The 19830-nt window shown below is 40.3% G+C and overlaps 3 protein-coding genes and 1 long non-coding RNA gene across 5 annotated transcripts; 2 read left to right on the top strand and 2 right to left on the bottom strand.

Moving 5' to 3' along the window:
• Positions 1 to 60: 60 nt before the first annotated feature.
• Positions 61 to 1157, bottom strand: LOC108811267 (uncharacterized protein At2g29880-like). Its single transcript, XM_018583311.2, has 2 exons — positions 809 to 1157; positions 61 to 726 (listed from the first exon to the last, which is right to left on the bottom strand). Exons 1-2 carry the CDS (start codon positions 1148 to 1150, stop codon positions 154 to 156), a joined length of 915 nt encoding a protein of 304 aa, XP_018438813.1. The 5' UTR covers positions 1151 to 1157; the 3' UTR covers positions 61 to 153.
• A 5017-nt stretch (positions 1158 to 6174) lies between these two features.
• Positions 6175 to 8914, top strand: LOC108812817 (cellulose synthase-like protein E1). The gene is made up of 6 exons (XM_018585185.2): positions 6175 to 7036; positions 7115 to 7231; positions 7319 to 7531; positions 7637 to 7837; positions 7918 to 8265; positions 8338 to 8914. Exons 1-6 carry the CDS (start codon positions 6266 to 6268, stop codon positions 8890 to 8892), a joined length of 2205 nt encoding a protein of 734 aa, XP_018440687.1. The 5' UTR covers positions 6175 to 6265; the 3' UTR covers positions 8893 to 8914.
• Positions 8915 to 8968: 54 nt separating this feature from the next.
• On the bottom strand, positions 8969 to 11035 carry LOC130496598 (uncharacterized). Of its 2 annotated transcripts, none has more exons than XR_008935752.1 (4): positions 10396 to 11035; positions 10075 to 10240; positions 9876 to 9991; positions 8969 to 9785 (listed from the first exon to the last, which is right to left on the bottom strand). It is a non-coding gene; the product is annotated as an uncharacterized LOC130496598 (long non-coding RNA). The 2 variants fall into 2 exon arrangements; XR_008935751.1 differs by having other exon boundaries at positions 9881 to 9991.
• Positions 11036 to 11161: 126 nt separating this feature from the next.
• Positions 11162 to 19822, top strand: LOC108812815 (cellulose synthase-like protein E1). The gene is made up of 6 exons (XM_018585182.2): positions 11162 to 12008; positions 12079 to 12186; positions 17961 to 18173; positions 18300 to 18497; positions 18597 to 18944; positions 19199 to 19822. Exons 1-6 carry the CDS (start codon positions 11244 to 11246, stop codon positions 19751 to 19753), a joined length of 2187 nt encoding a protein of 728 aa, XP_018440684.1. The 5' UTR covers positions 11162 to 11243; the 3' UTR covers positions 19754 to 19822.
• Positions 19823 to 19830: the final 8 nt, after the last annotated feature.

Raw genomic sequence — 19830 nt, 5'->3', positions numbered from 1 at the left:
AAGAATACTGGAACAGAATCTAGCAGAACAAAATCAAAACATGTAAACTAGGAAAAGAACATAACAAATTATTATAAATAAAAGCTCATACTTAAAGAAATTTAAAAAGCTCCAACCATCTCAACACTCTGATCTTCGTTAATGCATCCATCTTCATGGTTTACGAAGATTTTGTTTAATCCAACCACACCGATCCGCTATAGACATCTTGATAAAGCCAGATTTCATCCCTAAACTGTGAACAAGAGTCATTGCCTCATAACGTAAATCATCTTCCATATCAGGAATTTGTTTGATAGCATCCCATACATTGTTAGCTTTTTCCTCGGCTACTTTTTCTTCAGCTTCCTTTTCCCATCGTTTTTGTATCATGCCAAAGATCTGGCTACTGATCTCTGTCACCTCTTCCAAAGCCTTGTCTAAATGAGAATCAGTTCTAGCTTTCTTCCTGAGTGGAAGTTTCTCTCCTAAGTTTTTTTCTGCTGAAGAAGAAGCTCCATGTTCATATGCTTCTCGGTGTACTATTCTTTCTCCATCATTCATGATATCGACACCATCAATATCATTTGGCCTCTCACCGTCTTCAATTTGGGAGTTAAGTGCATCAACAGGATCACCTAATCCCATTGCATTCTGCCCAGTTGCCGTATTTTGTTCAAATACCATCCGTAACTCCTCGAAATCTTCGAATGAATTATTACGCAGATGATCATTACCTGGATGAGCCTAATTAAAGAAGAGAGAGTATCATTATATAAGAATCATACACAACACTTTATATTCATAAAATTGAAGAGATCATTTATACCTTCAAATAGACTTTCCAAACTTCATCATCTGCTGTGAATTTGTTTGTTTCAGAATCCCACCCAAAACCAGAATTACAACGAAGAAAATCTGACAAAGTTTGGTACCTAGTTCTCAAGATCTTCATTCTATTTTTATATTGGCTGTATGTTTTCTTAGATCCAAGTTGTTGGCGTAGAACTGATAGTATTCTTGTCTCCACCGTTAGCTTATTGAATTTACCGCTAGCATCACGGAAACCATGATTGATTGCATCCACCAGTGACCGAAGCAACAATCTGTGTTCAGGTACAGACCATGAATGATACTGACCCTTACCTTTTACATCTTGTGGATCTCCCATTGTGTAGAGCTAACTAAACATTAATAAATTGTACACGATGAGTTGTGATAGACTATCAAAACACAGTTAATAATGAATTATAATCTCAAAGTTATGTAAACTATATACATAAAATCATTATAAAATTCATGAAACCAAACATGGATGTATGGAAAACGGATGTATGGAAAAATTTAGTAAAATAAGAATACTCACTATGACAGAAAAGGAGATGATCTTTGAAGTTCTATAGCAATTTGACAAGCCTCGGTTTTAGAATCTGAGATGACAAAGGCAATATTGATCATATATATAAGAAAATCTAGCAACCTAAACCCTAATAAATAAACTAAACAAGAAGCCCATAATTATTTTTCTAATCAGAAAGCAGCCCATAAGAAATAAAAAATGTCGTAACATCTTCTCAAAAAATGTCGTGAGGTAATGGGTAGGCTGAATAATCCTAGCTATGACACATGCTACCACGGTCTTGATTCCGAGCAGATGCACTACTCTGGTTCCTCCCTTTCCCTCTACCCCCTTGTCATAGTGTCTATAAACACTTCAAGCTACTACACAACTTAGAAACCTGCAAGTTCAAAGACTTACAAAGAATCAATCAAGTAGCATGAAACTCTCTTTCATGTTGCAGATCTATAAGAAAAAACTAAATAAATGGAAGAGGAAGAAACAAAAAAAAAACACTTTCAACGACCAATCCTAAAATATGAAAACAAGAATCCACTTCAAACATTGACACTAACGATCCATGAACTCGTCCTCACACTCTTCGTCCCGTTCTCCAGATGGTTTACTCAATTGAATCAATTTTAGGTTTTAGGTTCTACGGCAAAGAGTAGGTTTTGTTTTTACGACAAAGTAATTTTTTTTTCAATTCTCTCAAATACCATCTCTACACATGTTATTCTAGTGGGGTTGTTTTTAACTAAAAAATGTCGTAACATCTTCTCAAATCCTCTCAACAATTATTTTCTTCTGAATACTCTTTACCTTTGAATAACACTAGATTTGATTTGGTTTTTAAAAACTGTTAATTGAATAACAGAGGATTTCAAGTGATGTTTAATAACTTTACACAAACTCCATATTGAATAACAGAGGATTTTTTTAAAAAAATCAAAATCACTACTTGAATAACAGGGGATTTTAATCAAATCCCACAATCTCCTAAAACTCTTGATTCAATACACCCTAGAGTTTTGTTAGTGAATCATGTGGTTGCTCTGCCTACTCATGATTCTCTCCAGGGCTTGGATGAGAATATCTATTCCGTGTTAACATTTTCGGAGGATTTACCTGCGAATTTAGGGTTCAGTCCGGTGAAAACCCTATGCGACTAACCTAATTGAAGACGAAAACATACCCCTTGTGTGAGTGAGAGTCGGTTCCTCCAAACTACAGACGAACGCCGCCGTTTATTTGCTTACTTCTGTTGCGTTTTGGACCAATTTGCAAATATAATAACACAGCCCCAATATTCTAAGAAAAATACAAAATAGGATGCAAACTTTGTAAGTTACGAAATACCCAAAAGCTTGAAAGTGACGTCAGCATATAAAGTTACCAAGAGTGATGTGGGATACCAATGTTCAAAAATTGGTAGATTAGAGCAAGTCCATTGGTTAGAGACTCTTATGGGTTCTAATGAATAAATTAGTAGTTAATTTTGTGTTTTTAAAAGTTTAGAACCCTTGTTAGTCTAATTAATTTTCTCATCGTCCAATGTGAAAATTTCATTAAGGTTTTTAATTTTTTTTAAGTTGAATGATTGGATTTCATAATATAAAAAAGCATACATAAAGATTTAAATAAAATGACATAAAATATTAAAAATACAAAAACAAATCGTAAACGAAAAACAGTCGATTAGTTGAAATCTTGATTTAACTGTTCCAAAATTTTGTCATATATATTCTCTACCAAATCAATTTTTAATTGTTGATGTATTGTTTTAAACTCGATTCCGAATGCTCATCATATTGCCGAGATTTGAAGGCATATCTGTAGAATATGTGAAATCCACTTGTGAACTTCGGTTTGATTCCGGTTGTGCGAAAACTGATACATCAAACTGAGTGTATCCATCTTGTTCGTCTTCTGCTATCATATTATGCATAATGATACATGCTCTCATTATCTTTTCAATTTTTATTTTATTTCACAAAAGAGCTAGATTTTTACTATGGCAAATCGAGCTTGCAAGACCCAAAAAGCACTCTCGATATCTTTACGTATAGCTTCGTGATGTATAGTGAATAAGGATGCTTTCGGACTTTGTGGAAGTGGAATAGATTGGACAAAAGTAGCCCATTTTGGATAAATACCATCTGTGAGATAGTAAGCCAAATGGTATCGTGTTCGTTGACAATGTAATTCACTTTTGGAGCTCGACCTTGTAATATATCATCAAAAACTGGTGATCGATCAAGAATACTGATATCGTTTAATGTACCTGGAGGTCCGAAAAACACATGACATATCCAGAGATTTTGTGAAGTTATAGCCTCTAAAACAATTGTTGGGTTTTCTGATCCACGTGTATACTGACATTTCCAAACGGTCAGACAATTCTTCCACTTCTAATGCATACAATCAATGTTTCATATCTTCCCGGGAAATCCGCGTATCTCTCCAATATCGAGTAGTCGTTGAAGATCTTCTTGCGTGGATCTTTTTTGATACTCATCTCCAAATAAATTTATGATTCCTTGAACAAAATGTTCCAAGCATATAATGCGGTGGTCTCACCAAGTCGAAGGTATTTGTCAACCGCATCAGCTGGACAACCATATGTCATCATACGAATTGATGCCGTTGCCTTTTGTAACGGAGAGTGACCGAACCTTCCAGTAGTATCTCTTCTTCGTTGAAAGTATGAGATTTCAGCGAAAAATCGATCAATAATATGCATGAGCAATGGTTTGTTCATTCGAAAACGGTGTCGAAATATTTGAGAAAGGTATGTTGCACTTTACTAGAATAACTGTTCCATAATTGGATGTGTCCTTGTTCACGTTGTTTTTCAATGTAGGTTCTTTTTTTTGACTTAGTCGCTTCTTGATAATCACCATGATGAATGAGAAGATTTTCGAACTGTTGATCAAAAATTTGGTCAAATTTTTCATCTATTTCCTTGAAGTTATTAGAAGAAGAAGATGCCATTTAGAAAATGTTAAGAAAGAAATGTGATTCTTTGCATTTGGAGAAAAATAAGAAAGAAGCAACAGTGTGAGATAGTAGAACAAATTATAAAGAAAACATGAAGCTTTGCATTTGCTTTTGCTCTCTCTCGTGTTGTTGTTGTTTATTGCTTGGTACAAATTATAAAGAAAACATGAAGCTTTGCATTTGTTTTTGCTCTCTCTCGTGTTGTTGTTGTTTTTATTGCTTGGTACAACTTATAAAGAAAACATGAAGGTTCGGTACAACTTATAAAGCAAACATGAAACATATCACATAAGTTGTCTACTCACGAGAAACAAAATACATCAATTTATTACAACAACTTGTGATCACTCTTTGTTGTTTTCTTCTGTCACATGGTTACTGTCTACTCAAGTGTCTTCTTCTTTTGTGTATCTCGTGTTGTCTTGGTCTGTGGTTACTGTCTTCCACCTGCAATAAAAACAAAGAGAGCAAAAGATACATCAGACCACCACAGACCAAGACAACACGAGATACACAAAACAACAACTGATTAAAGCTTTATTACTACACCAACAGGGACGAAAACAACAAAAAAAATACTGAAAGCAACAATGTATTATACGAGAGAAACAATGTAGACAACAATACGGACCAAGACAACAACAGCACGAGAAAAACCAAAAGCATTAAGCATTAAGAGAAATATTATACAAACTAAGACAACAACAAAGAGTGATCACACGAGTAATCAAACTACAGACCCAACATTAAGCATAAGAGAAACCAAACTAACTCGCCATCCAGACTCGAAATTAAGCATAAAAGAGAAACCAAACTAACTTGCCATACTAACTTGACAAAATGTCAGTTATTAGTTTATTTTTCAAAGTGATCTAGTTCACTAAGTGTTTTGTCTTGGCAACTAGGCTATCAAGCATTTTTTGCTTGTTACGCTTCTCTTTCAAGACAAAGTCCTTTTGCCTTATTTCCCACATGCTCTGAAACTCCACTGCCTCTTCCAAAATCGTTTCCTTGCTTTTACCTTTGGCCTTTGCTGCTTTGCCACCAACAGGTCGAGCCATTGCTTCATCCTCTTCATGGCAACCTGGCACAACGGTGGATGACTGTGCGGATTGGTCATCCAACTTTCTTCTTTTGGAGCTTATTTTGTCTTTAGTAGAAGAAGATCCACACCATTTTTGATCATGGCGAAGCTCCAACCAGGCATGTTCGAGTGTAAACTTGACCTGGCTAAAAGGGATGCATGTAACCTAATATCTCCAAGTCATCCGAAAAACGTTCTTAAACTTACATAACTTTGTAAGTGCCATGGATAATAAATTTGTTAAAAATAAACAAGAAGACTACTGTATGATGATTCTTGTAGAGACAAAGAAGCCATCTATTTTAACAATTTTACATAAAAATATGCTACAAATTCATGTCTTCTTGATTCTTTAAATTCTATCTAGAGAAAGATTCTACCAACACTTGTCTTGATGGACAAAAAGTACCTTCTTTCATGAAGTCTGTTATTGCAGTTTTATGAGTGTTCTTCAATAGAATCATGTCTGGATTGGTGCAATCGACCATTGATACTTGACGCTTAACTATATCATCACCAACCATGTGCTAAGAAAACATTAGCTTTAGCATATTATATTTTTCTTTTAATTCTTTCTTTAGCGGCCGCCTCAGCATGTCAGTACACATACTAACAAGTTGGGTTTTAAGAAGTCTAATCTTGATCATTGACGCCTACCTGTCTCATTTGTTTGAAAAAGAAACATACTTGCTGACGATTCCAATGAGGTCAGCGACCTCGATATCCACGTTCCTTTTTTGACTATTTTCTCCAAAATGACACCTACTGCCTCTCCGCTAACCTCTACATAAGACTCTCTTACTCCAAACCCAAGAGAGAGACGTTTCTCTTATCCTCTTATAGAAAAAAAAAACAAAACAAAAATGGCAAAAGAAGACGACCGGTTTAGATCGGCTCAAGAAGGCGACCGTGAACCGCTTTTTGCGACCAGGAGGAGAACCGGAGGACTGGTTGCGTTTCGGTTTTTCGCGGCCTCGGTTTTCGGGGGCATCTGTTGTATTTGGTTCTACAGAGTGGTCGAACCGTTAGAGAAAGATGAGAACCGGACCGGTTTATTTCGGTTTATCTGGTTGGTTATGCTAATTTTAGAGATCTGGTTCGGTTTGTATTGGCTTGTCGTGCAATCTCTCCGTTGGAATCCGGTTTGGCGATCCACCTTCACCGATAGACTCTCCCGGAGGTACGGTGACGATCTCCCAAGGCTCGACGTTTTCGTTTGCACGGCGGATCCGGTGATCGAGCCGCCGTTGATGGTGGTCAACACAGTGTTATCCGTGATGGCTCTCGATTACCCACCGGAGAAACTAGCGGTGTATCTCTCGGACGACGGTGGCTCTGAGCTCACGTTCTATGCTCTCGCGGAGGCAGCCGAGTTTGCTAAAACTTGGGTTCCCTTCTGCAAGAAGTTCGACGTGGAGCCGAGGTCTCCTGCTGCTTACTTGTCTTGCAAGGCAAGTGTTCTTGACTCTGCTTCGGCGGCAGAGGTGGCTGCGTTGTATAGAGAGATGGCGAATAGGATTGAAACGGCGTCGAAACTACGGCGAGTACCGGAGGAGGCGCGGTTGAAGTACGGTGATGGGTTCTCGCAGTGGGATTCTGACGCTACTCAAAGAAACCACGCAACCATTCTTCAAGTAAGTGAACATGTTTTCTAGTTATGTTCTGTTATAAATTGCATAGAAACAGAGTATGAGTTTATTTGTTTTCATCAGATTCTGATAGACGGAAGAAAAGACAAGACAATAGCAATACCAACTCTGGTGTACCTATCGAGAGAGAAGAGACCTGAGCATCACCATCACTACAAAGCTGGTTCCATGAACGCATTGGTAATAACTACGTGTTCAACAAGGCATTATGGCTCTCCAATAAAAACGCTGCTTTGATTCATTTGATAATGGTTGTTTCTTTGACAGCTGAGGGTTTCTTCGAAGATAACGTGTGGGAGAATCATACTTAACTTGGACTGTGATATGTACGCAAACAACTCAAAGTCAGCACTCGAAGCGCTCTGCATCCTACTTGATGCGAAAGATGGAAAAGAGATTGGTTTCGTGCAGTTTCCACAGTGTTACGATAATCTTACAAGGAATGATTTGTACGGAAGCACGATGCGAGTAATAGCAGATGTAAGTTCTATACAGAGAGAGAGAGAGACCGCATATTCTTGGATCCTTGATATATTTTGATTCTGCTGCTAGCTAACCTTTGTGTGTTTTGGGATGTGAGCAAAGGTGGAGTTTAATGGATTGGACGGAAATGGTGGACCGTTTTACATAGGGACTGGTTGCTTTCACAGAAGAGATGTTATTTGTGGGAGAAAGTATGGAGAAGAAGAAGTAGAATCTGATGAAATTCAAGAAATTGTAGAGCCTGAGAAGATTAAATCTCTTGCAAACTGCACATACGAAATGGGCTCTCAATGGGGAAAGGAGGTAAGGCAGTGAATATTTAATAAGACTTCACTTAATAAGTCTGTTTCTTGTACCGGAAGTAAACATTGTTACCGTGGCAGATGGGTGTAAAATACGGTTGCCCGGTAGAGGATATAATAACCGGGTTAGCGATCCAATGCCGCGGATGGAAATCAGCTTACCTGACCCCTAAAAAGAAAGCTTTCTTAGGGGTAGCGCCTACTAATTTGCATCAGATGCTGGTGCAGCAGAGGAGATGGTCAGAGGGAGACTTTCAGATTCTACTGTCAGAGTATAGTCCGGTTTGGTATGCCCAAGGAAAGATCAGTTTAGGACTGATCCTTGGTTATTGTTGCTATTGCCTCTGGGCTCCAAGTTCAGTACCTCTCCTTGTTTACTCTGTTTTGACTTCTCTCTGTCTTCTCAAAGACATTCCTCTGTTTCCAAAGGTAATAACTTCCCTCTGTTTTTTATTATTTTGTATAACCCGAAAAATAGAACTGATTTAGTTTTAAATCCAGGTCTCGAGCTCGTGGTTTATCCCGTTTGGTTACGTGACTGTCGCAGTTAGTGCTTATAGCCTAGCAGAGTTCTTATGGTGCGGAGGAACTTTACGTGGATGGTGGAACGAGCAAAGGATGTGGCTTTACAGAAGAACAAGCTCCTTCCTTTTCGGATTCATAGACACAATTCTGAAGAAACTTGGGGTTTCGGAGTCTGCGTTTGTGATCACAGCGAAAGTTGCAGAAGAAGAAGCAGCAGAGAGGTATGAAAAAGAGATAATGGAGTTTGGGGTGGAGTCTCCAATGTTTCTCTTACTCGGAACACTCGGGATGCTTCATCTCTTCTGCTTTGCCGCAGCTGTCATGAGACTGGTGATGACTTCTAGAAAGGCTGGAGAAGATTTACAAACAATGGGTATGCAGTTTGTGATAACAGGAGTGCTAGTGATAATAAACTGTCCTTTATATGAGGGCATGCTGTTGAGGAAAGATAAAGGGAAGATGCCAATGAGCGTGACAGTGAAGTCTGTTGTCCTAGCTTTATCTGCATGTACTTGTATTGCTTTTCTATAAAGGAAAAAGAGAGTTTCAATAATTGCCTGCTTATGTAATATAGAAAACTTATCCTATATATACATCGATTTGCAAATAGAAAATTAATATTGTTACGCTTGACGTTTCATCACCATCAGTTCTCTAAAGTCCAAAAATCAGCTCCAGCTTTTATCTAACTAGGGGCTGGCCCCCCGCGCAAGCGCGGGGACTTTAATTTTTAGTGTCTTTTATTTCCATAAGTAGATGACGATGAGGGGCTTAGTAATGTTGTTTGGGGCTGTTCTGTTGCAAAGAGTCGATGTTAAAAGTTTCAGTTACCGCTGTGTATTTTACACTTGTGTTGAGATTTGTTTAGGTATTGTTTAAGTTTTGTGGATTTTGTACATGTGATGTTAATGAAAAGTCTTTTTAACGATCAAATAAGTTATTATTTGTAGCCCTTCAGCATAGAATTAGAAGGCGCAACTAATAATAAGTGTTGAAAATGAAAAAAAATCTTAAACGTTTGGTCCATAAGGCGACACATAATTAAAGAGTTGAAAGACAGTGTTTCTTCTTGTTCTAGTTGTCGTATAAATTGTTTCTCTCTACACTTTATGCAACTACAAAGAGTATGTGTGGGATTTGTTAAAAAAAAAGAGCAAGTGTATGCTTTTATTACTTAGTTGATACTGCCCGACTCTTTACAGAAAACCAGCTTCAATTAATTAAAGCTTAGTCTAATCAAACTCTGAATGAGTGTTGAGGACCACATCTTCAGTGCTTGCAGAGACATGGTTGGGTGTGTGGTTGTGAGGTGTGAGGTGTGAGGTGTGAGGTGTGAGGTGTGACATGAATTTGGAACATACATTGCTTCCACAGCTAGTTCTTCTAGGCATCTTGGTAGCTCTGAACCCGTCACCACCATTAGTCTGCCATAAGTTTAAGCTTTCGTGTTATAATGAGAGCAACTTTGACCTTTTAAAAACGCAAGATGAATGGAGTTCTGGGCAGAAGGTAACCTCACCAAGAGCCAGTCTGGTTGCTTCTTTGTTGGTTTGTTTGGTCATCTCTGTCTAGAACACCACAAACGTAGCACTGTCATCGGCTATCGTCAATAGCCAACTCGACAGAGAACCTGGAAAAAAGTGCCGTCAAGTTGTAATGTTTACAGAAACTTTTGTGTTGTTCTAGTCCTGAGTGACTATGAGTATTTCGTACCTGATGACCTCAGTGACTTTTGGTGAAACTTTCCTTCCTGATGTACCAGAGAGAGGTCTCGCATTTGTCCAATCGCCTGCTGCAACCGGTGCAAGCAACGTAAGGGCAGCCATTTTCTGGAGAACACCGACGATCCAAGCCTTAACAGGATATCATCATCATGGGTCTTAACAGAGAAAAATGAGTGAACATTTGTTGGAGGATTTTCAGTCAGAGTGTTCACGTAATAGGATGATGCTTGTTTCAAAATTTAAAGATAAGAGCATCGACCTTATAGGAAAAAAAATTAAGATCAAATATAAATGCTTTCCGATATAATACCTGATGAGAAGTAGAGTGATCCCCATGAATTCACCATTTTTCTTGATGTTTTCCGGGTCCCAAAAATAGAGAAACCGAGCAGCAACGATCTACGGAGGCGGAAAGCACCGACGACTGATTGGGCAACAACAACATCAGAAGACATTATCGAATAATATTTCTGCGCTTGATTAAGAAGTTTAACTGAGAGTGATGGTGAAGGTTCATCCGACTCCCCTCTCCAATTTATAGGTTTAACGTGAAAGAAACAGAAAGGTCGTTATTGAATTTAATGAGAAAAATATTGATTGGCGAAACTAAGAGGAATACGTTGAACTAAATGGAAGATTAAGAGATCACAGGGAAAAACATTGTATTTGCAGAGAAATCTTATAGCTGAAACGGCGAGATTGAAGAGTAGAAGAAATAACAATGAAACCCTCAAACACAAAACGCAGTGTTTTGTTAAGTGACCAGACTTTCCTATACCGGCTAAATAAACAAACGAACGCGTGTACCAAAATCAGACGGCTAAATCATCAAACCAACTCTAAACCACACGAGAAAACTTAATTATCAGATCAAACAGACAAAAACGTGGGGCCCACAAACATTAAAAAGATGCTGATGTGGACACTCTAAAAAGAGAGAAAAGAGTGGCATTATATATATGATTTTTATCACTATGCGACATGTTTCCGTCTGAAAATGAAACATAACTGCTGACGGTTCAAGTGACGTCAGCGAATGTTTTCGTTTGAAATTTCCAAGCTTACAGCCTCCACTAACATCTCTACATAAACCAAGAAGAGACGTTTATCTCTTATCTTTATCACTTCCTCCCACTCAGAGAGGCTAAGGAAAAAAAGATGAGAAACGAAGACGATCGGTTTATACCGGTTCACAACGGGGAACCGCTTTTTGTCACCAGAAGGAAAACCGGAAGAGTGATAGCGTACCGTGTTTTCTCAGCATCGGTTTTCTTTTGTATCTGCTGTATTTGGCTCTACAGAGTTACCGTACCGACAGAGATTGATGAAAACCGGCCCGGTTTGGTAAGATTAATCAGGTTGGTTATGTTTGTCATGGAGATTTGGTTCGGTTTGTATTGGGTAGTCCTGCAATCTCTCCGGTGGAATCCGGTTTGGCGATTCACCTTCACCGATAGACTCTCCCGGAGGTACGGTAACGATCTCCCGAGGCTCGACGTTTTTGTTTGCACGGCGGATCCGGTGATAGAGCCGCCGTTGATGGTGGTTAACACAGTCTTATCTATGGCGGCCCTGGATTACCCACCGGAGAAACTAGCGGTGTATCTCTCGGACGACGGGGGATCTGAGCTCACGTTCTATGCTCTCGCTGAGGCAGCTGAGTTTGCTAAAACTTGGGTTCCTTTTTGTAAGAGATTCGACGTGGAGCCGAGATCTCCTGCTGCTTACTTGTCTTGCAAGGCAAGTGTTCTTGATTCTGCTGCGGAGGAGGAAGTAGCTAGGTTGTATAAAGAAATGGCGGAGAGGATTGAAACGGCAGCGAGACTCGGGCGAGTACCGGATGAGGCGCGTTTGAAGTACGTGGAGGGGTTCTCGCAGTGGGACTCTGACGCTACACGCAGAAACCATGGAACCATTCTTCAGGTAAGACTACAACTTATAGCAATGGAAAGAACTGAATCTGACTTGTTTCTCTTATTGGTTTCGTGATCAGATTTTGGTAGATGGAAGAAAAGCGAATACAGTAACGTTGGTGTATCTGTCGAGAGAAAAGAGACCTGAGCATCATCATCACTTCAAAGCTGGAGCCATGAATGCATTGGTAACGGTTTATGTGACGATGACCGCAACCTCAAGACGTCTCCTTTAGATGCGAAGATCTTAACACACACCAAGAACTCACTTTTGAGAAACAGAACACAACACACTTCAAGTAAGAAACAGAGGAAGAACAAGACTTGAGAGCTAAAACTAAAAGAGACAAGATTGGTAACCCAGTTACACCTGTTAAATAAGGTGTTAGTCTGGGCCGGGAACTGTCTCCCGGAATCCACTAGATCAGAGGTTACAAGAGAGTATTCAGACACCCACAAGCCCCTTACAAAGCTCCTCACGGTTTCACTCTCTACCCCTTTCCCCAAGAACAAGATACAAGTTTATACTATGTAAAATGCTCTCACTTTTTTTTGTTGCTATCTCTCTGAAACAATGTAGATATTTATATGAAGAGCCTTGTGTAACCTAGTAGCTTCAGTGATGCCGTTTTGGCCTTAATCACTTGTCACGCTCCTTGTACGGCACCAGGCTGTCCACTCTCTCTTATCTTCTTGTTCCACAACAGACAAAACACCAATATGCTTTAGCTTTTATGAACTGCAGCAAACGGCTAGTCTTTGTGGTCCTGCAAAGAGAGAGTCACGTGGTATTCTTCAACACTCATTGTTTACTTCTTCTCCAAGTCTTCGTCTTTTCCATCAGATCTTCTTTACTAAAGCTCAACAAATCTCCACCTAGTGAAGACAGATCCAACACTGACTTAGACGAGTTCCCCTGAGAGATAGAAACTGATGATCTAGTACACTGGATTCCATTCCCGGATCTCTGAGTTTACTACTCAGACTTGACTCTCAGTAAGTTCAGTGCGGACTGAAACTTACTGACAGGCAAAACTTTGGTGAAGATATCTGCTGGGTTGTGCAGAGTAGATATCTTCAACACATTCACATGACCATGAGCAATGACTTGTCTGATCTTGTGAAACTTAGTGTCAACGTGTTTGGTTCGTTCGTGATGAACATTGTTCTTGGATAGTGCGATAGCACTTTGAGAATCACAGAACACTTCAACCGCTCTCTGTTCATAACCAAACTCCTTGAGGATGTCTTTGAGCCACAGCGCTTCCTTGACAGCCTCATTCAACGCCATATACTCAGCTTCAGTGGTAGACAATGCCACAACATCTTGTAAAGATGATTTCCAGCTGATAGTATTTCCTCCAAGCGTGAATACAACGCCACTGATTGATCTTCTTCCATCAACATCAGCAGCGTAGTCCGAATCGCTGTAACCTCTGAGGACAAATTCTGACCCTTTCTTGTAGCAAAGCTTCGTTTCCATAGTACCCCGGATGTATCTCAGAACCCACTTGACTCCCAACCAATGCTCTTTGATGGGATTCCCCATGAATCTGCAGATCACTCCAACTGGATAAGCTAGGTCAGGTCTTGTACCGATCATAGAGTACATAATGCTTCCAACTGCGTTAGCATAGGGTACCGACTTCATGTACTCTTTCTCATCTTTCAGTTGCTCTGGTGTAGCAGCACGTAACTTCAAATGAACACCTAACGGTGTTGACACTTTGTTCGAATCCTGCATCTTATACAGCTCTAACACCTTTCTGAGATAACTTTCTTGACCCATCCACAGCTTTCCTGCAACTCGATCTCTTCTGATCTCCATACCAAGAATTTTCTTGGCTGGACCAAGATCTTTCATGTCGAACTTGTCACTCAGCTTCCTCTTCAGTTCCACAATGACACTCTTATCTTTAGCAGCAACCAACATGTCGTCTACATAGATGAGTAGATACACCTTTGATCCATCCTTGTGTGTTTTGACATACACACAACTATCTCTGAGACTCTGAGTAAACCCAATCTCAGTCATATACCCATCAAACTTCTCGTTCCACATCCTTGGTGCTTGCTTAAGACCATACAGAGCTTTGTTCAAGAGACATACTTGGTTTGGCTTGAACTGATCCTCAAAACCTTCAGGAGCTTCCATGTAGATCTTCTTGTCTAACTCTCCATGCAAGAAGGCTGTTTTGACGTCCAACTGTTCAAGCTCCATGTCTTCTTCAACAACAATGCAAAGTAGTATCCTTATGGATACATGTCGCACTACAGGGGCAAATATCTCAGTGTAATCAACACCTTCACGCTGAGCATATCCTTTTGCAACAAGCCTCCCCTTAAACCTTGGTGGTTCAACCCCTGGAATTCCAGATTTATATTTGTAAATCCAGCGGCAACCTATGATCCGTTGTCCTTTTGGCCTTTCGACAACAGTCCATGTATGATTCTTTTTATGTGAATCCATCTCTTCACCCATACCATCTCTCCAGAACTCCCAATCATCACTAAGCCTAGCTTCATGATAATTCATAGGTTCCTTTACTTCTCCATCTACTGTGGTAATGAGTGCTTCTGCGTCAAAGAAGTCATCTTCATTGTCAGTGTCCTCACTGAAGTAACCCTCAACATCAAAGTGTCTCGGAGCCCTTACTTCTCTTCTTCCTCTATCTCTGACAAGGTGATAACTCTCTGGTGATTCTACAGCTTCTTGATACTGGTTCTGGTCTTGTTCATCAATCTGGTCATGAAGAACTTGTGTTTCTTCCCCTGCAGCTTCAGTGTCTTCATCTTGAGCATTCCCATCAGGTGTAGAGTCTCCCAGGGATCCTATCTCATCCGAGAGATCTCCACCTGAACCTGCATCGCTAGTTCCCTCTGGATCAATGTTGAATATCACTTCTGCCACCTCAGACTGACTCCCCTGAACCTGTTTCCCTCGCTTCACCACATCTCTGTACACAGCCTTCTCTTGAAAGATCACATTCCTACTGATCATACACTTCTTCTCTTCTAGTAACCAAACCTTGTAACCCTTAATCCCTGGTGGATAGCCTAACATCACTGCCTTCTTGGCCCTTGGAGATAGCTTCCCATCATCTGTATGCGCAAAGCATACACAGCCAAATCTTCTCAAGTAACTATAACCAGGAGATTTTCCTGACCACTTCTTGTCCGGAATCTCAAAGTTAATTGCAGAAGATGGTGTCTTGTTGATTAGAGTTACAGCGGTTTGAGTTGCTTCTGCCCAAAACGTAGGAGGCATACCCGAGTCACTTAACATGCTTCTCACCTTCTCCATTATGGTGCGATTCATTCTCTCAGCAACGCCATTTTGTTGAGGCGTGTATGCACATGTTCGATGCCTCACTATTCCCCTTTCTTTACAGAAAACGTTGAATCTAGTGTTGCAGAACTCAAGCCCATTGTCAGTCCTCAGAATCTTTACTTTCTTCTCAGTTTGATTCTCAACCATGATAATCCATTCCACAAACGTATCATAAGCTTCATCCTTGTGCTTCAAGAAATAGACCCATGTCTTCCTTGTGTAGTCGTCAATAAATGTTATGAAATATTGACACTTTCCCAAAGACAGAGGTACACTTGGAGCTCCCCATAGGTCTGAGTGAATGTAATCTAACCGATCTTTAGTATCATGAGTTGCTACTGAGAAACTGACCCTCTTAGCTTTACCATAGACACAGTTTTCGCACATCTCCATTGTAGAGACTTTCCTCTTGTCCAAAAGACCTTTTCTGACCAATATATCCAGGTTCTTTTGACTCATGTGGCCCAGCCTTCTGTGCCACAATACTGTATCGTCAGGCTTCTTTTCAGTTGCATACGTCTGTCCAACCTCTGGCTTACCCTGCAGAATGTATAGCTTCTCATGCCTCTTACCACTCATAAGAGTTCTGGTTCCATCTTTGATGCTAAGAACCCCATTCTTAGACTCAAAACTGCATCCAAGTTCCTCCAGTGTTCCCATAGACAGAAGATTTCTATCCATTTCAGGGATATATCTCACGCAAGTTAGCAGAAAGCTTGATCCATCCTCATTTCTGATTCTGACACTGCCAACTCCTTTCACCTTGGAAGTAGTCTTGTTTCCCATACGAACTGATCCTCCAACACCTTCTTGAAATGTCTCGAACCACTCCTTCTTATGAGTCATATGATAGCTGCATCCAGTGTCCATAACCCACTCGTGTTCCAGATTTATGTCTGTTAACAACAGAGCTTCCGACACATATAAACCTGCTGCAGCATCATTCTTGTTGTCCTTAACCATAGCAGCTTCTCCCCTGCTGCTACTTCCTTGCTGCTTGGACTTGTTCTGATACTTGTTTTTGTTCGGACAAGCACCTCTGAAGTGGCCTTCTTCACCACAAGTCCAACACAACTTCTTGCTCTTAGATTTAGACTTTGATTTCGACTGTTTCGAAGATCTGTCCCTGCTCTCTGACCTTCCTCTTTGATCACCTCTGTCTCTGGCATACAAACTCTCTGCTTGCCCTTTAGACCCACGTGAGGTTGAACTCGTTTCAAGCTCCTTAGCATATATGGCTGCAACGACCTCATCAAGCGTCAGTGTCGTTCTTCCTGTGCCATACCTTAGCGTGTCACGTAGTTGATCAAACTGTTTAGGTAGAGACATAAGCAGCAAGATAGCTTGGTCTTCATCAGAAACAGTAACACTGATGTTTTCCAAATCTGTTATGAGATGTAGAAACTCATCAACGTTATGTTCAATCGACAAGCTTTCTGACATCTTGAATCCATAGAGCTTCTGCTTCAGGTAGAACCTGTTTGGAAGAGCCTGAGCTAGATAGAGCTTGTCCAGAGCTCTAATCATCCCAGCAGCTGTTTCTTCCTTTCGTATCTTCCTCAGAACTCTGTCGGTGACACTCAAGATAATCAAGCTTCTAGCTTTCTTCACTTTCTCAGCTAAAGCTTCAGCCTTTTCTAAAGCTTCCTTCTTTTCTTCACTCGTTTCACCTGAATCTGAAACCTTTACTGTTGGTTTGTCAGATTCTTCCAAAGCTTTGCTCAAGCCCTGAAGATCTATCTGAGCCAACAATTTGTCTTTCCACAGTGTGTAATCCCCATGTCCGTCAAACTTCTCAAGCTCTATTCTTGACGACGACATGGTTCCCTTCTGACCGTTAGATCTTCAGGAACCTCCACCAGCTACACGGAACCTGGCTCTGATACCAATATGTGACGATGACCGCAACCTCAAGACGTCTCCTTTAGATGCGAAGATCTTAACACACACCAAGAACTCACTTTTGAGAAACAGAACACAACACACTTCAAGTAAGAAACAGAGGAAGAACAAGACTTGAGAGCTAAAACTAAAAGAGACAAGATTGGTAACCCAGTTACACCTGTTAAATAAGGTGTTAGTCTGGGCCGGGAACTGTCTCCCGGAATCCACTAGATCAGAGGTTACAAGAGAGTATTCAGACACCCACAAGCCCCTTACAAAGCTCCTCACGGTTTCACTCTCTACCCCTTTCCCCAAGAACAAGATACAAGTTTATACTATGTAAAATGCTCTCACTTTTTTTTGTTGCTATCTCTCTGAAACAATGTAGATATTTATATGAAGAGCCTTGTGTAACCTAGTAGCTTCAGTGATGCCGTTTTGGCCTTAATCACTTGTCACGCTCCTTGTACGGCACCAGGCTGTCCACTCTCTCTTATCTTCTTGTTCCACAACAGACAAAACACCAATATGCTTTAGCTTTTATGAACTGCAGCAAACGGCTAGTCTTTGTGGTCCTGCAAAGAGAGAGTCACGTGGTATTCTTCAACACTCATTGTTTACTTCTTCTCCAAGTCTTCGTCTTTTCCATCAGATCTTCTTTACTAAAGCTCAACAGTTTACTTGTTCCACAAGTCATTCGGAACCACTTGATTTGATTTGACACCGTTTTCATTCTTTTTCTGACAGATTAGGGTTTCTTCGAAGATAACTTGTGGGAGAATCATGCTAAACGTGGACTGTGACATGTACTCAAACAACTCAAAGTCAGCACGCGATGCACTCTGCATCCTACTTGATGAGGAGGAAGGAAAAGAGATAGCTTTCGTGCAGTTCCCGCAGTGTTTCGAGAACCTTACAAGGAATGATCTGTATGGAAGCATGATGCGCGTAGGAGCTGATGTAAGTTGTATATACAGAGACCACTAAACACACCATAGATTCTGAATTTGAAAAATAATATATTCTTCTTACAAGTTACTGCTAACTGGTTATGTTTTGGGATGTGTAACATAAAAATAAAAAAAGGTGGAGTTAAAGGGATTGGATGGAAATGGCGGTCCATTATACATTGGAACTGGATGCTTTCACAGAAGAGATGTGATCTGCGGAAGAAAGTACGGAGAGGAAGAAGAAGAAGAAGAATATGAAGATATTTCAGAGCCTGAGATGATTAAGGCTCTCGCAAGCTGCACTTATGAAGAAAACTCTCAATGGGGAAAGGAGGTTAAGCAATGATTTAATACTTAAATTACTAAATATGTTTCTTGAGCCATAATTAAGCCAGTTTGTGTCATTCTAAACTAAAGTAAAATGCCATGGCAGATGGGTGTAAAATACGGTTGCCCGGTAGAGGATGTCATAACCGGTTTAGCTATTCAGTGCCGTGGATGGAAATCAGCCTACTTGAACCCGAAAAAGAAAGCTTTTGTCGGGGTAGCACCGACCAATTTGCATCAGATGCTGGTGCAGCAGAGGAGATGGTCAGAGGGAGACTTTCAGATTCTACTGTCAGAGTATAGTCCGGTTTGGTATGCCCAAGGAAAGATCAGTTTAGGACTGATCCTTGGTTACTGTTGCTTTTGCCTTTGGGCTCCATGTTCAGTACCTGTGCTTGTTTACTCTGTTTTGACTTCTCTCTGTTTATTCAAAGGCATTCCTCTGTTTCCAAAGGTAAAAGAAAACAGCTTTTCTCTTTTTTTTTTTTTTTTTTTTTTTTTTTGTGTTATGAACTCTGAATATAAGGTAAAACTGATCTGTTTTTTTAAAGGATAATTGCAGTCCCTAAACATCAAACTCATTCTATTTGCATTCCACACACTAAATCCCCCCAATTTTCTTCCCCACAACACTACCATTTTCCCCCCCTCCTATGGTATCTACTTTTTCTAAGGGTTTTCAGCCAATTTACTCTTTTTTTAATCCAGGTTTGGAGCTCGTGGTTTATCCCGTTTGTTTACGTGACTATCGCAGTTAATGCTTACAGCCTAGCAGAGTTCTTGTGGTGCGGAGGAACTTTACGTGGATGGTGGAACGAGCAAAGGATGTGGCTTTACAGAAGAACAAGCTCCTTCCTTTTCGGATTCATAGACACAATTCTGAAGAAACTTGGTGTTTCGGAGTCTGCGTTTGTGATCACAGCGAAAGTTGCAGAAGAAGAAGCAGCAGAGAGATACGAGAAAGAGGTAATGGAGTTTGGAGTTGAGTCTCCCATGTTTCTCTTACTCGGAACACTCGGGATGCTCCATCTCTTCTGCTTTGCCGCAGCTGTCATGAGACTGGTGATGACTTCTAGAAAGGCTGGAGAAGATTTACAAACAATGGGTATGCAGTTTGTGATAACAGGAGTGCTTGTGGTAATAAACTGGCCTTTATACAAGGGCATGTTGTTGAGGAAAGGTAAAGGGAAGATGCCAATGAGCGTGACAGTTAAAGCCGTTGTCCTAGCTTTATCTGCCTGTACTTGTATCGCACTCTCTTAATGAAAGATAGAACCTATGTACGGATCGCAACTACTAAATAGTGTTGGGAAAGTTTTATTTTATTGATTTCTTCTTTA

This window comes from Raphanus sativus, chromosome 6 (genome assembly GCF_000801105.2).
Source record: "Raphanus sativus cultivar WK10039 chromosome 6, ASM80110v3, whole genome shotgun sequence".
In the NCBI taxonomy this organism is placed as follows: Eukaryota; Viridiplantae; Streptophyta; class Magnoliopsida; order Brassicales; family Brassicaceae; genus Raphanus; species Raphanus sativus.
The sequence above is the reverse complement of the archived record's forward strand: the minus strand, read 5'-3'. Positions and strand labels throughout refer to the sequence as shown.

Coding starts and splice junctions, on each gene's coding strand:
- LOC108812817 (XM_018585185.2), top strand. CDS start 6,266: ATGGCAAAAGAAGACGACCGGTTTAGATCGGCTCAAGAAGGCGACCGT. Junction 7,037..7,114: donor ACCACGCAACCATTCTTCAA/GTAAGTGAACAT, acceptor TGTTTTCATCAG/ATTCTGATAGACGGAAGAAA. Junction 7,838..7,917: donor GCTCTCAATGGGGAAAGGAG/GTAAGGCAGTGA, acceptor TTACCGTGGCAG/ATGGGTGTAAAATACGGTTG.
- LOC108812815 (XM_018585182.2), top strand. CDS start 11,244: ATGAGAAACGAAGACGATCGGTTTATACCGGTTCACAACGGGGAACCG. Junction 12,187..17,960: donor CTGGAGCCATGAATGCATTG/GTAACGGTTTAT, acceptor TTTTTCTGACAG/ATTAGGGTTTCTTCGAAGAT. Junction 18,498..18,596: donor ACTCTCAATGGGGAAAGGAG/GTTAAGCAATGA, acceptor ATGCCATGGCAG/ATGGGTGTAAAATACGGTTG.
- LOC108811267 (XM_018583311.2), bottom strand. CDS start 1,150: ATGGGAGATCCACAAGATGTAAAAGGTAAGGGTCAGTATCATTCATGG. Junction 727..808: donor TTTGGAAAGTCTATTTGAAG/GTATAAATGATC, acceptor TTCTTTAATTAG/GCTCATCCAGGTAATGATCA.